Below are 14,898 nucleotides of genomic sequence, written 5' to 3'. Positions count from 1 at the left end.
CTGAACCCTGGACAAACCTAAGATGGGAAATAAACTAATAGTAACGGGAAAAGCTTAAAATTCCCGTGGAATAGTAACTTCATGTATGTTCTTAAGCCTGAGTTTACAGCTAAGGAAAAAAACAGAAGTTTGGTTTGAAACACTGCAAATGTTTATGGAATGGAGTCTCACGCTACAGAATAACTGGAATCTCAGTCACCAGTATTTTTATCCACTCAGCATAAAAAACTAGCTCTCAGACTCTGCACACAGATAGCTTTATGTAAAATACATAAACATTTGTCCAAATTGGTACACGTATTGCATAAATATGGCAGTTAGGTTCGCATTTACAGATAAGCATGTACATTGCTGTGCAAATTATCACAATATTACAATTTCAAAAATTATTCAAACTGGTATCCAAGTAAAGCATTTAGTGAAAAAATACCCATGCAGAATTTAAATATCTCAGAACAAAATCTAAGCTGTTTTCATTAAAAGTTCACACATTTAAAATAGTTTTATTCATTTTATTTGTATATGTCAAAATACATTTTTTTATTTCCAAAATAGTGGGTTTTGCAACTAGTTTCATGCAGAAACAAGGTCTGCTCAGTACTACCAATAAAGTCAATATAGCACAGTAGCTGTTCAATTGTAGATACAAAGAATAAATAACCTAAATACAAAACACTAAAATATTAGAAACATGTATTTAATCACTCTTCACAGGCATCCAGACCTCACAAATAGAAACCACAGCATGCCTAACTGTTGTGCACGCAGAACATGTGGCAGTCACTCAAACTCATCAATTATCTGCGCATTTTACCTTCTCATCAGACCATGAAATACTCTGTATTCAGACCCACCATTCATACAGTTCAAATATAACCAAAAATAAAATCCTCACACCTATCCTTGTACCTTTAAAGTCAAGAATCCTGAGCTTGGTAGTAAGAGTATAACCTTAGATCTTCATAAAACCAATCAAGAGAGAGAGGACTTAAATTCTACTTACCAAAACACCCTCTCCCAACCCCAAAGTAATCTAAAATAGGCAGTAGAACACAATGACCTTTTAAAATGAAGGGGTACAAATTCACATTTAATATAGTATACAATACACTTAATAATACAGTCAGCTGCTAAGCTTTACAATGTACAATTTATTCAAATGGCTGAACTGTTCAGTGGTTAAGGAGACAGTTATGTGCCAGGAAGATGTAATATTTTTTTGCATGGTTTGATGAAAATAGAAAAGTTATTTGTTCAAATAAATGCCACTTTAATTATGGACTTCCTTTTGCTTAGTTTTTTCCTTAAAAAAAGGCCACTAAAATGTATAAAAATGGTCTGAACATGAAGGTGGTATCAAAGCTGATGCCTCTTCACATGGCATTAACAGTGCACTTAACATCACTCACAGATGAAGTCTGCAAAGGCTTCCACACCACTATTTTGGCTAGCACAACAGTTTTAGACAGCACTCAGATAAATATAGGCATGTGAAATGTGAAGCAGTTATCTTATGCAACTTTATAATTAGGTTTGAATACTACCAAATGAAAACAAAAGTCAAAGCACTTTACAGTAGAAAAACTTGTAAAGATAGGACTCCATCAACCGTGAACTGCTGAGGTCCTCTGCCCCACTGTGACAAGCTGTTTTACACACCATGTGGAGTCGCCTACTGTGCACTAGCAGACATCTGAATTAAAAAAATGGTCAAGCATGCCATGTGGTGGTCTAAAAAATCAAAACAATACACTTATTTATATATACAGCGTTACTCAGTACCTGCTAAAATGAATGTGAAGATTACAGAATCTAGCATCTTATACTACAATAAAAAACAAAAAGTGACGGATGAGGGCAGAAGATAGGACTCCCAAGATCAGATCTCAATGGACGTCAAAGCAGTCATGTAGGAAATGGATGCGTATTGCACAAACAGTGACAGCAAGTGTTCCACCGAGCACTTCAGTTCCAGGTGGCAGACACACATCGGCCTAACACGTGACAAGATGCTCGGAGAGCAAAGTTTTCTGTAAATGGGAAGGCTGTGAACATAGAGAGCTGACACGAGGAAGGAAAAAATGCAAACCCAAATGCAGATGTAAAGCAAACAACTTAAATATGGAGAAACTAGAAACTGTGGCACATCAAAAAGAGAAAAAGAAAATACCAGCAATAACGACAACAAACAAACCTGTTGACTAACTGTCTTCTGTGAGAGCTGGAAGTTTTTGTTGACACAAAAGTATTTATGTACAACTAAGGCTTACTGGTTAAATATCTGAGGCGTATCTGGCCTTGAACACTTTCTTTATTTGCTGGAGCTGTAAACAAGTTTTCTCAGTCATTGAAAAAAAATCTTCTCAGCAGCGGCTTTAACATGAAACAATGGTCTTGATAACCAAGGGGGTGGGGCAGAAGATTAAACGAAACAAAACTCCTAGATAAGAGGGCGTTTGGCAGGATATCGGAAAATGACAGTCTCCAGGGGTTCTTTCTGGCGTCCAGTGACTGCCAATGTGGTCCACTGGGGAGTGTGTGCAAGTCCCGCTGCTTCGCTTGTGTGTTTTCTGTCCTACTTGGAAAGTTTGCTTATAACTCTGATCAAGGCCCCATTTTCATCCTTTAGCCTCTGGTTGTCTGCTTTTAAGTCTGGTAACATCTATGAGGAGAAAAACAATACATTTCAGTACAAAAGGCAAAGCAACTTCTTCGCAAATGTTACAAAGTCACCACAAAACAAATGATCAATCTTTGTCAGTTATATGTGTTTCTAATATCTAAAACATGTACCACGAAGGAAAGAACACTGCTTATAAGCTAATTAGTTTAATAAACGATGGAATGAAAGTTTATCTCTCAAAATGATCCACTTGAATCACTAGACTACTTGGTTTTATGACTCACAAGCATGTCGTATTAGAGCAGCCATGACATGAAGCCTCTTGTTAGGACAGAATCATAAAGTGAGTTCCTTCCATAGCTCTTATCAACACCGAAGCCAGATAACCCTACCACTAAGCTAAGGGCTCATTCTGAATTATTAATAAAATGTGTAAAGTACTCATTCATAGGACCAAGCCTGATGGCCTAATAGTGTCTAATCCAAGAGAGGCACACATTAAATGGAAATCATCAATGTATATAAAGTAGTATATATTTTTTAAAAACCAATTCAATAGTCTCTTGTTATACAGACAAACTAAAGGCGAGGGTGGGGATGTTAGAAATCTACTTTCTACTGAGGGTAACTGCAACTATGCCCTTTGGCAGGTTGACTAGGAAATGAAATAGTTTTTATTTTGGACATTAAATTGTATTTTCCAAAAATATTTAATATTCTCTCTCTCTCTCTCTCTCTCTCTCTCTCAGTATTTAGAATGTCCTGTGACACTGGTCATTAGGGAGAACAAACTTGCAACACTACTTGTCCAAGTCATGCCTACGAGAAGGATGACTGCTACAGCGAACCACTGTCCGTCCTGAGCTCAGTGTCAGGGATAAGCCAGAGTGCAGAGGCAGCCAGCGAGATGGCACTGCACAGTGAAGAGAGGATGAACGTTGGCTGCTCAGCACAAACCACACTGCTTCAAATGCAGATAAAGCTGGCCCAATATTCAGCTTAATTTGGATGTTACTTTGTTTGTACTTCATACAATAAATACTAGATAAAATCTAAATTGTTTGAAGCAAAAGAAATAACAGTGAGCTTTATAAAGGACAAAGAAGTCTTTTAATTCTTAAATCACTCCCTGTACAATTGTACTGTGGTTTATCAGTTGTGATATGCAATTAGTGATAATTTTAATGTTCTGAGAAGCCATGCATAATTAAACAGTTATCTATGTGATAGTTCTGGACACATGGTATTAATTTGTAGTTGTGAGCTTTTACAAAAACACGCTTACTAACATAAAAACACCCGCCTAGCTCTACCAAGAAGAAATGATGAAACTATAAGTTACAGGCTCACAGACTGCAGTTGCCTAGAGAACCCTGAGCGCTTGGCTACCACTCTGGTCAAGGCCCTATTCTCAGCCAGCAGCCTCTCATTTAGCTCTCTCAGAGGTTCAATTTGGTTTATTTGGTGCAGGTTCTGCAGGAATCAGAACATAAAGAAAAAAGAGTAGAAAATAAGAAAATACTCAAAAGTACAATAAGAACATAAAGAATCACAGGAAATGAACTAAAAAAATGAAAATTTAAAGGAATACTCCAACGCATTTAGAACAGTAAACAATTTGCTAAAATTCCATGTCAAGCTAGGCAATACATAACAAAAAACAGGAGATTTGTTTCTATTTTTCAAAGCTAGTTAAAGAAATAATGGTCTAATTACAAACTAATTCGGTGAAATGTTTAAAACTTGAAATTCTAATTTTATAAGCATAATTCTGAGGTGCTGATAAGGGTATTGTTATTTTATACTACAAATTATGAGACAAGACACACACATATATACACAAATATAAATTATATATAAATAAAAAAAAAAGTGCTAACAGTTAGCTAGACCATTTTGTCCTTCACTCTCAGGTCATTACTTTACTGTAACCCTGAAGACCAAATGGAGGACCTTTAGGGTTGGCAAGTCCTCTACAACCGAGTTATATTCCCAGTTTTAGTATCTTTTTAAAAAGAGGTATCTTATTTTTAAAGGAGATTATTATATTTTCTTGTTCCCCTCTATAGAAATACTGAACTACAAATGGAAATATGCAGAATTAATAAACCTTACATCCTATAACTACTTAATTATTTTATTCTTGGATATCAGAAGCACCATATAAATTGATTAGTAATTCCAAACCCATGGTCACCAGATGAAGTGACTCCCACTTTTAATCTCAGTACTTGGGAGGTAGACACAGGAGGATCTCTGAGTTCAAGGTCAGCTTGGTTTATATAGTGAGTTCCAGGACAGTCAGAGCTACATAGTGAGGCACTGTCTTTAAAACCCAAACCAAACCATACCCATTGTCATCACACAGATGGCACCGGTTAATTTCAGGAGGTGAGAAGACAAAACAGACATGAATATTCAGAAGGGAACTTGTAAGGAAAAGAGCAGGGGAATGTCGAATGGGGAGTGACACAGGAGAAGGGGGGGATGGTAGTAACCAGAATGAATCATAAACAGATATAAAACTCTCAAAACATTAATAGAAATTATAATATGAAGATGCTCTTGGGTTGCCAAGATGGCTCAGGGGTAAAGGGTTTGCCTCCAAGCCTGATGGCCTGAGTTCAGATCCCAGGATCCACATGGTGGGAGGAGAGAACTGACTCCTTCCTCTGACCTCAACACTCACATACAGCATGGGCATCCATATAAATATAAACATAAAACATAAATACGTAAGTGGGAAATGTGGAAAAAGGTTTTGCGTTTGAATTCCTCTTCCAGACTCTGAGAGTTGGATGCAGCAAGAGCACATGAGTAGAGAGCGCACACGTGGCCATCAGACGGAGAGCATGAACAGGAGGAAGCAGTGCTCAGCAGCACGGCTCGCTTACTTTGAGCTCCTCTTCCATCTCAGATATTCTTCTTTCTAGAGCTCTTCGTTCCTAGGTTAATGGAAGAGACCAACGTTACTCAGTTACACGCACACTGTCTCGAGTGTTGTGACGTGGTGACACTTCAGCATTAAGACACAATCAAGAGCAGTGAACAACAGGTGTGATGCTGGTGCTGTGTAGGAGCCCCCAGACTGGGGAAGAGCTGAGTCTTGTCAAACGCCTCCCACAGGCGCTCTCTAATGCTCTGCCTTTCCAGTAGGGTGTTACACAGCATGTTCAGTCAGTGTTGTCCAGTTCAGACAGACAGGATAGAGTGAGCCAATCTCAAGGTTGAGGACTAGATAGAAGAGAACACGCACACACAAAGATGCACTTCTACTACAGTGTCAGGAGCAGAGGGGCAAGCAGACGTGCCTAAACGAGGTGTGCTTTCCGATTACAAACGGATCCCAGAGAAGCTCACTTTCTCCGCTCACAGCGTCTACTGTGAGTTAGTTGTTCGGTTCACTCTACAGCTATACAAATTTAGTCATACAAGTTGGTTGATACTGTGTGTAGCATGAATGCAGTGAATACAGGAGAGTAACTACAGCATTTATTTTAAATCCATTTCAAAGAGTGGCAGGCAAAGCCAACAAACAACGTATTATTAAAGTGTCCTGTTTCATTTCCCCTTAGATAATAAGCATTTCTAAAGTGTTAAGCCAAAGCAAGCAGCAGTCACTGATGAACTGTAAAACTGGTTAGGTCATACCGCCCAGAAGATACTGACTCTTGCCGGTCACCTTTCAGATACAAACCATTTACATTTAGTTTAACAACACTGAAACTATTTCAATGACATTCCTTCCCAGATTAACAATGAGTGTTAATATTTAGTAATGTAGTACAATTATTATAAACGTCATGTGTTTAGGGCAAGTGCTTTAAAAAAAAGGGATGGAGGTCCACTTATATCAACATGCTTAAAAATTATTACAGACATAAATGTTACTTTATAAAAGACCCTCCCTCTAGCTAAGAACACAACCGTGACATATTCACACAGACACAGTACTTCTCAACACACCAGCAATTAAAGCTTCATATTTGTTCCTTACAACTTTGTAGCGCGCGCGCGCACACACACACACACACACACACACACACACACACACACACACACACACACAGACATATAATCTCTTTTGGACTGATAGGCAATTCTCACACAAACTTCAATTTTACCAGGTGTATTTAAGATTTGAGATCAATTATAGGGGCAATACTGGAACACTCTTCCCATCTTCCTATCTTCCTAGCTCAAAGAAACTGTTAACAGTTTGAAAACCGTACACGTGAGCTGCTTAGTATAGTGTTTGCCTTATACATGGAGAACGCCAAAGAGACATTAACACTAATTAAACTGTAATCACCAAAGCCTATAAATAGGAGTACATTAGCTACTTTGTAATTTATCTGCATTTGACAATCAGAAACAAGGTCACGTGAGAACAGAATATAAACAACAGGCACTAAATTAGCAATTTCCTATACTTGGTAATATCACTGATGATTTTACTTCTTTTCTGTGCTTAAATTTGTGTAATAATCACTGACTTTGTAAGAAATAGTCTTCAAAGTGTTGTTGTGAAGCAAATACAAACTTTATTCTATTTCAGTATGTTTTCCATATCAACTATACAGGTAGAACTGATCTTAGTCGCCCTATATGTTTTAAGGATAAAATCCAGTGTTATATATTAGTAGATATGCAGCAGTATGAACGATATGCAATAATATTAAATTAAGAAAATACATAAGTCTGAACTTTCAGCAACTACTAGTTACATCAATCTTTAAAAAGGCATCTAAATACTGTATTAAAATTTGCTGAAATCATAATAAAAGAGGAACTATTGTATAGAACAATTCAATAAACACCACAGATACTGACTGTAGTATATTTTATTTTATTCTGTACCATTTTATTATTTGTCAAGAAAAGTCAAATTGGTAATTTAAAAAAAAATGTTGGGGAAGAACAATGCTTCCATATCAGCTGTTTCTGATATGTATTCTTTGTCTTCAAGATGCATCACAGTAACCACAATATGTATTTTTTTTTCTGCACCCTGTAAGTCTAGCTGCTACATTATATAGGTGTCCTTTCACCATCTGGATCACTGTTACAGTCTCCAGTTTTCAGACTATTCTTATGGCCATGTCTCGACCCTGGAGCAATAATAATAACTGGAGAGAAATACAAGTAAAATACCTCAACCAACAAAAGTATTGTAAAAAACAAAAACGATATAAGGGTTTCCTCTATCAACATTTCTTCTACTACCCAACTACTATCTACAGAAACAAACCAAATCTACTGCCACTCATCCAAACACTACTGATTCAGTAAGAGGGACACTTACCCTTTTTTCCATCTCCAATAGTGACCTGTCAGCAAATCGTTCTTGTCTCTGTAATATATAAATTAAAACCAGATGTAGATACAATAAGGATGAGGGATACAACGTAACTAACTCTCCACTGGTAGATGTTATAAAAAAAATAACAATTTTCAGGTGGCATTATACATATTCAGGTGCTATAATAAGCAAATTTAAATAAAGAAATAAAAATCAATAAGAGTTATGTGCTGAAACAATAAAAGTGGTGTTTAAGAATGGACAGTCCTCATAGCTGTCATTTCACATAGAGTGTGAAAAGGAGCACCTTCAAGGGCATGACGAACATCACAGCCTTCCCTCAGATGCTTACTTCCTTCTTAATCCATCAGAAAAATTGATTGTAATCTGATTGATCAGATTCCAGAACCCTGAATAAAGGAGGCTTATTAGCAGGTTGAGTGGCTTTGCAGGAAGCAACTGGACAACAGTGCCTCAGCAGGTCACTCAGAGATTTGCTTCTCTTACTACAGAATTAGAAATCTGTATGTATCTATGGTTGCAAGACAATATCTTTCTTATCTTTCAGACCCAGACAAAAGCCACTTTCTACTACTGAGCTACATCCTTAATACCTCCAAGCCCGACTCCAAGGCATTCTTCTATAAACTATAAGCTAGTGACCGATACTATGCATTAAGACCATGTCCAGTTAGTTACTTTACCAATCAGATCCAGATGGGGTAATAACTGATTATTATCAATTTTCCTCTCCTACAGAGTTTGAGTAAGAAATAGGATTAATCAGAATTAACCCAACAAGAAAAATTAGGTGACAAAAGGACACAGAAAAGGAGGAGCACAGACAGATAAGCAAGTTCAGCAGCGAGCACAAAGCTTAGCTGATTCACCATGTAATAGGGCATCATCACTCCAGGTAAACAGAAAGTGGTGACTTTACTGAGAAAACATGACCATATCCATAGAACTAAAACAATGTTCTGTGTACTTGCTATATGCTCAAAGCCTGGTACTTATGCAGCCCGAAGGGCAATCCAAGTTCTTTCAACACCACACTATGAAGTGTGCTACTGCTTTCTATCTTCCTTTTCTGTTTATCTTTAAAATAAGCCTCTTAAAAGACTGCACCTTTTAAATGACTCTGGAATTTAACACAGCATCTGTTGTGCATAGACAATTGCTTTATACACAGCAGTTGTTAGAAATGAGAGGGGAAACAGCCAGCAACAAGAGTTCACTACAGAAAATGAACTTTAAGAAAGAAAAGGCAGGCATAGAAGTGGGCTAAAAAGGAAGCAGGTAGAATATTTCATAGAGACGAACAGACTATTTTAGATGAATTCTTTCAAGCTCCAAACTAATAATTGCTTAACAAGTTTGTTTTCTTAAGAATTAAAGCATTCCTTAGAGCGTTTTAACAGAGATTTCTGTAAAAGTCTTCAAGATATAAAATAGGCAGCTCATTATTATTATTATTATTATTATTATTATTATTATTATTATTGCTATTATTATTTGTTTTCTTGTTTGTTTAAAATGATGAGGCAAAGGAGGAAGAGATAAACTATTATTTCTCAAATATAGTGTTCCATGGGACAAGACCTTGGGAAGTAATTCCAAGTCTCTAGGCACAAAAATCGGAGCATTGTCATCTCTAAGTTGCTCCTCAGAAATAAGTTAAAAAAAGAGTAAATGTTACCACGCATGGTTACACAGAAGAGTTTTCTGAAGAGACAGGACACACACACACACCCCACGACAATGATGACAATGACGACGACGACAACAAGATGGTGACAGAGAGAGCAGGATAGATGGTGTGAGCTCCTTCAGAGGTCACAAGAGGGGAGTATCAGATACTCTGTACCTGGTATTTACAGGCAACTGTGAGACACTGGGGAGTTAGGGACTGAACTTGGATCCTTAGATTAGCAGAAAATATGCTTAACTGATGAGCTAAATAAATCACTTTTACTTGACCATGAACTCTTTATAATACATATATATACATACATACATATGTGTTTTCTCTGCATGTATGTCTGTGTACCATGTGCCCAAAGTGCCTGTGGGGGTCAGAAGAGGACATTGGGTCTTCTGTGCTGGAGTTACAGACCATTGTGAACCACCATGTAGATCAGTAGTTCTGAACCTTCTGAATGCTGTGACCCTTTAATACACACCATTCCTCATGTGGTGACCCCAACCATAACATTACTTTTGTTATTTCATGACTGTAATTTGCTACTGTTATGAACTGTAATGTGAAATCTACATTTTCTGATGGCTGTAGGTGACCCTTGTGAAGGGATCACTTGAAGGGGTTGTGACCCACAGGTTCAGAAGCTTTGATGTAGCTGCTGGAACCCAAATCTAAGTCCTCTGGAAGAGCAGCCAGTGCTTTTACCACTGAGCCATCTCTCCAGCCTCACACACTAAGTACTACAAAGAAATCTGAGACATTGCAAATATATGCAGCTCTGACATAGAGCTTTAGGGCTCAATTTTCTGCATCACAAAAAACCCTTGAATTCTTTCTTTATGACTTTACTTCTGTATTTTCATATTCCAGAAACCAGCTAACTTTTAATTATGCTGATCCCCTCTTATTCCTAAATAAAGCATTATAAATAACCGAATATATGTTTAGAATTAATATTACAGAAAAATAGATGTAAAACTTTTAAGTATACTAAACCACCCTGTTATCTGGAGAGTAACAAAGAGAAAAAGGTACAAACCTGGGTAGCTTTTTCCAACTGCAACTTTAGATCCGTTAGTTCCATATTTGTGTCATGTAGCTGTGCCTTTAGTTTTTCATTTTCAGCTAAGATTTGTTCATAAAGCTAGAAAAATTAACAGATTACTTTTGTTGCTTTACTGAAGAGACCTCATTGACTATAATATTAAAATAGAAAAATTAATGTAGATGTTTCCTATAAAGAATATAGCGAAAATATATTCTAATTATTTAAATACAAGTTGCTTAGAAGTAATTTGCAAGTTTGAGGCTAATAAATAGCCAAGACTGTGTCTAGACAACAACCAAAACTCAAACGAGAAGACAGTGAAACACAGTGTGTGAGCACAGACTCCCACTGCGCCCTTCTGAACAGCCTTTCCAGCTCATTCCAGCAAAACGACACAACAAATGTAAAGCCCTGGGTATGTTTTCCTCTAGGACATGGCTAGTCACATGTTACCTACTATTAGCTGTCAGAAACTAATAGTAAAATAAGTTATTTCAAAATACTGAATTCTTTATAAGCAAGATTTTCAGAAATGTTAAAATATAAGTAGCGTGCGCGCGTGTGCACTCACACACAGTACAAAAACAACTAAGTAACCCAAATACCTTTTTGAAGTCAGTTGAGTCATCCTTTTCTAGTCGGCTACCATATGGTTTCCTTTCTTCTAAGTAACTGTATGAGGCAGAACGACCCAGCAAGGAGTCATACCGATCGCTTGATGACGTGGAACTGCTGTCATACCTTCAAAGGTTGAGTTGAAAACAGAAACTTTATATAGTCTTCCACAAATTATGTAAGTACACCTTGATCTTCCCAGGTGGTAAGTAATAGTCTTTGTAAGCTATTATCAATTTTGTGATATACAATAAATGGGAAGTTATTCTTAATTTCTATATATAAAAGTCAAAGGTATTTTCTTTTTTTTTTTTTTTTTTGGTTCTTTTTTTCGGAGCTGGGGACCGAACCCAGGGCCTTGCACTTCCTAGGCAAGCGCTCTACCACTGAGCTAAATCCCCAACCGTCAAAGGTATTTTCAATCATTCTCAATTATTTAAAGTTTTAAATGACCTTTTCATATTTTATCACATTGTAACAATTTACACCATGACTCATTATAGTCTAACTGGTGACACCTTCCCTTCTTTTTGTAGCATACAGTAATGTTTAAAATGGTGCCATCTTAGATTGATGAAATAAGGAGTGATTCCCTAAGTGTTAAAGAGGAAGCGTGCTATCAGGAACTGTGCTTCTTTGGTTATTTGGTTCAGTGCTACTGCTACACTTCAGTTCGAAGAATAACCAGCACATAACATTTATTCTCAGTCTCACAAGCTTTGGTCAGCAGCTGTGGGCAAGGGACACGGAGCAAGACGACAAGGCTAGAGTGATCTTGAGCTAGATGATGTGAAAAATGCCTTCACTCATCCATTTTCTTTTCAGGAGAGGATGCTGAATACTTAAGTCAATATTTTTCTGGCTGGGTATGGATTTTTATCAGTTTCTGATACCATTAACGAGATCATTAATGTTGAAATAAGAAACATGGAAAAGCCTAAGAAAACGGAATACTACACAGAGATTTGGGACCATCCTTCACAATAACTTATAATGACCAATGAGTTAAAAGTGATACCTCTTAACACAAAAAACTTAACAGTGATTAGGTCGTCATACTTAATTTAAAAAAAAACTGTATTTTCAAAAATTGCTCTTTTGTACGTGTGTGTAGATGCCACAACTGCATACATGCACAAGGCAGAGGACAACTTGAGAGACTTGGTTCCCCCTTCCACTGTGTGGGTCCTGTCGATTGATTTAGGTTGTCAGGCTTGGCAGCAAGAACTTCACCTGCTGAGCCATCTTCCAGCTTAGGTCACCTATGATTTTTCAGATTTTTACTGCCCATTTAATGCTATAAATCTACAAATCCGTAAGCATACAGCAACATATTTTTTTATTAACAGTAAAAATGAGAAAAAATATCAGGAAAAAAGATTAAACATACCTGGAAACAGAATCCGTCTAGAAAATAAAAAACAAAGACCAAAAAGCATATTAAACTTTGTTCTTTCATTAAACTGTTAACTGAGATTAACAAGGACAACCTAATGTATCAATGATGTTCACACTACTAAACTTATTCACCACTCATGCTTTCTTTTAAGTATGCTTATTTTAAGGGAGATTAGGGAATACAGAACTTTTGCATGTTAAAAACAATATAATTTCATTTGGAAACATTTTCTGTTGCGTGCCTGTAAAACTGAGAATACTTATTGTTTAGCTAGAAGAAAAGTAAAAAGGACTAAGGACTCTGCGCTGCTGAGGGTCACTCAGTGCGAGAAGTGACGTCAGTGCAGATTTACTTGCAAGCACTCAACTCATTCTTATTTTTAAAGACATTAATATGAGGCAACCAAATTGGTATCATGCTCTCTATAGAAATACACACACACACACACACACACACACACACATGTAATTCTAAACACCTAGCTTTATATTTCTTTAAGATTTAGCAATTAAGCCATATGAAATATGACTATTTCCAGCATGTATCATTGAAGTTCCTATCGTTTTAACACGAAATGATTGCTAAGATTAATAATCTTAATTGGGATTATACTGGCTGGCATTTTTTCCCCCGTGTCAACTTGACACAGCTGGAGTCAACAGAGAGGGAGGAGCCTCATCAGGTAAGGAAATGCCTCCATGAGATTCAGCTGTAAGGCATTTTTATCAATTTGTGATGAACTGGGGAGGGCACAGTCTATTGTGCGTGGTGCCATTCCTGAGCTGGTAGTCCTGTGTTCTATAAGAGAGTAGACTGAGCAAGCCAGGAAAGCAAGCTAGTAAGCAGCATCCCTCCATGACCTCTGTATCTGTCCTGACTTCCTTCAATCTTGTGGAAGTGTAAGCTGAGTAAACCCTTTCCTCTCCAACTTGCTTTCGGGTCATTGTGTTTCACTGAAGCAATAGGAATCCTAACTAAGACAGAGATAAATGTAAACTTTTTTGGGGGGATTATTTACTTTCCTCTTTAGTACTTACATTTTTTTTTGGTTCTTTTTTTCGGAGCTGGGGACCGAACCCAGGGCCTTGAGCTTCCTAGGCAAGCACTCTACCCCTGAGCTAAATCCCCAACCCCAGTACTTACATTTTTATTTTACTGACTTAACCTTCAGGTTTTAAAAACATTTATCTCCTTTAAAAAATTTTAAAGATATTAAATTCTATAAAATGTTCAGACAACTAAAATATGTACATGTCACATTTATTACTAGTTTTGATGACTGAGTCTAGCAATCAGGAATCACTCAAATTCTATGTCTTTAGGAATCATGGTGTTAGCATTAATTATTTTTTAAGCTAAATTGTAACCTCCAAACTCCATAAAATTTACTTTCTAAGTAATTTTAAATTAAAAATTTAAATTATTTAAATTATGTACAACACTAGTATTATGTATGCTCAGGATGCCATAAGATTCAACATACACACAACCATCTCTCTTTCTCCATCCGCCCAGTCCTGGTGAGCAGTCTTGAGTTTCCATTTCCTGAACTTGACGCTGTTAGACTGCAAAAACTTAACCATATAGTATGTTTTTCTGTGTGGTGCTTAACTTCATTTGGCATACCCTTGCTCCCTATTTAAATTTTGTCCAAATATAAATATCCTTTACATCTTTTTGAGTACTAAGTTCATATAATGCTTATAGTATACAAAGTTCTGTGCTTTCCCATCTATTCATCCAACTGCTAATGAATCTGTACATAAAATGTCCACACAAACAATAGAAACTATGCATATACATTTTGTTTCTCTAGTTTAAATGTTTTATTTTTACCAGCAATGTTACAATGTATTTTCCATAAAGTTATCTTTATATACTTTATTTACAACCTTGGGAATAAATATCTAGATGTGGAAACAAGTTCAAAAACCTTAACATATTTTTCTTTGAAAAAGAAATTATGCATGTATGAATGTATGTATGTTATAATAGTATAATGTAGCTGTCCTCAGACACACCAGAAGAGGGCATCGGATCTCTTTACAGATGGTTGTGAGCCACCATGTGGTTGCTGGGAATTGAACTGAGGACCTCTGGAAGAGCAGTCAGTGCTCTTAACCACTGAGCCATCTCTCCAGCATCTGAACATTTTCTTAAGGCTTCTGACATCTACTTTTAAATTAAATTTGATAACGATGCTGCTGCT

The 14,898-nt window shown here is 36.8% G+C and overlaps 1 protein-coding gene across 29 annotated transcripts in view; it reads right to left on the bottom strand.

The window, feature by feature from the left end:
• Positions 1-238: 238 nt before the first annotated feature.
• The window catches only part of Ppp1r12a (protein phosphatase 1, regulatory subunit 12A), a 110,845-nt gene continuing 96,185 nt past the window's right edge, over positions 239-14,898 (bottom strand). For 10 of the 29 annotated variants that reach the window (XM_087555374.1, XM_087555362.1, XM_087555366.1 and 7 more), the window contains 6 exons: positions 12,681-12,697; positions 11,281-11,416; positions 10,667-10,771; positions 7,929-7,976; positions 5,518-5,568; positions 239-2,662 (listed from right to left, as the gene is read on the bottom strand). In XM_087555374.1, coding sequence (XP_087411500.1) covers positions 2,576-2,662; positions 5,518-5,568; positions 7,929-7,976; positions 10,667-10,771; positions 11,281-11,416; positions 12,681-12,697 — 444 coding nt within the window. In that variant the 3' untranslated portion in view covers positions 239-2,575. 29 annotated transcript variants of the gene reach the window in all.

Source organism: Rattus norvegicus, chromosome 7 (genome assembly GCF_021556685.1).
Source record: "Rattus norvegicus strain SHRSP/BbbUtx chromosome 7, alternate assembly SHRSP_T2T, whole genome shotgun sequence".
NCBI classification, from domain to species: Eukaryota; Metazoa; Chordata; class Mammalia; order Rodentia; family Muridae; genus Rattus; species Rattus norvegicus.
The sequence above is the reverse complement of the archived record's forward strand: the minus strand, read 5'-3'. Positions and strand labels throughout refer to the sequence as shown.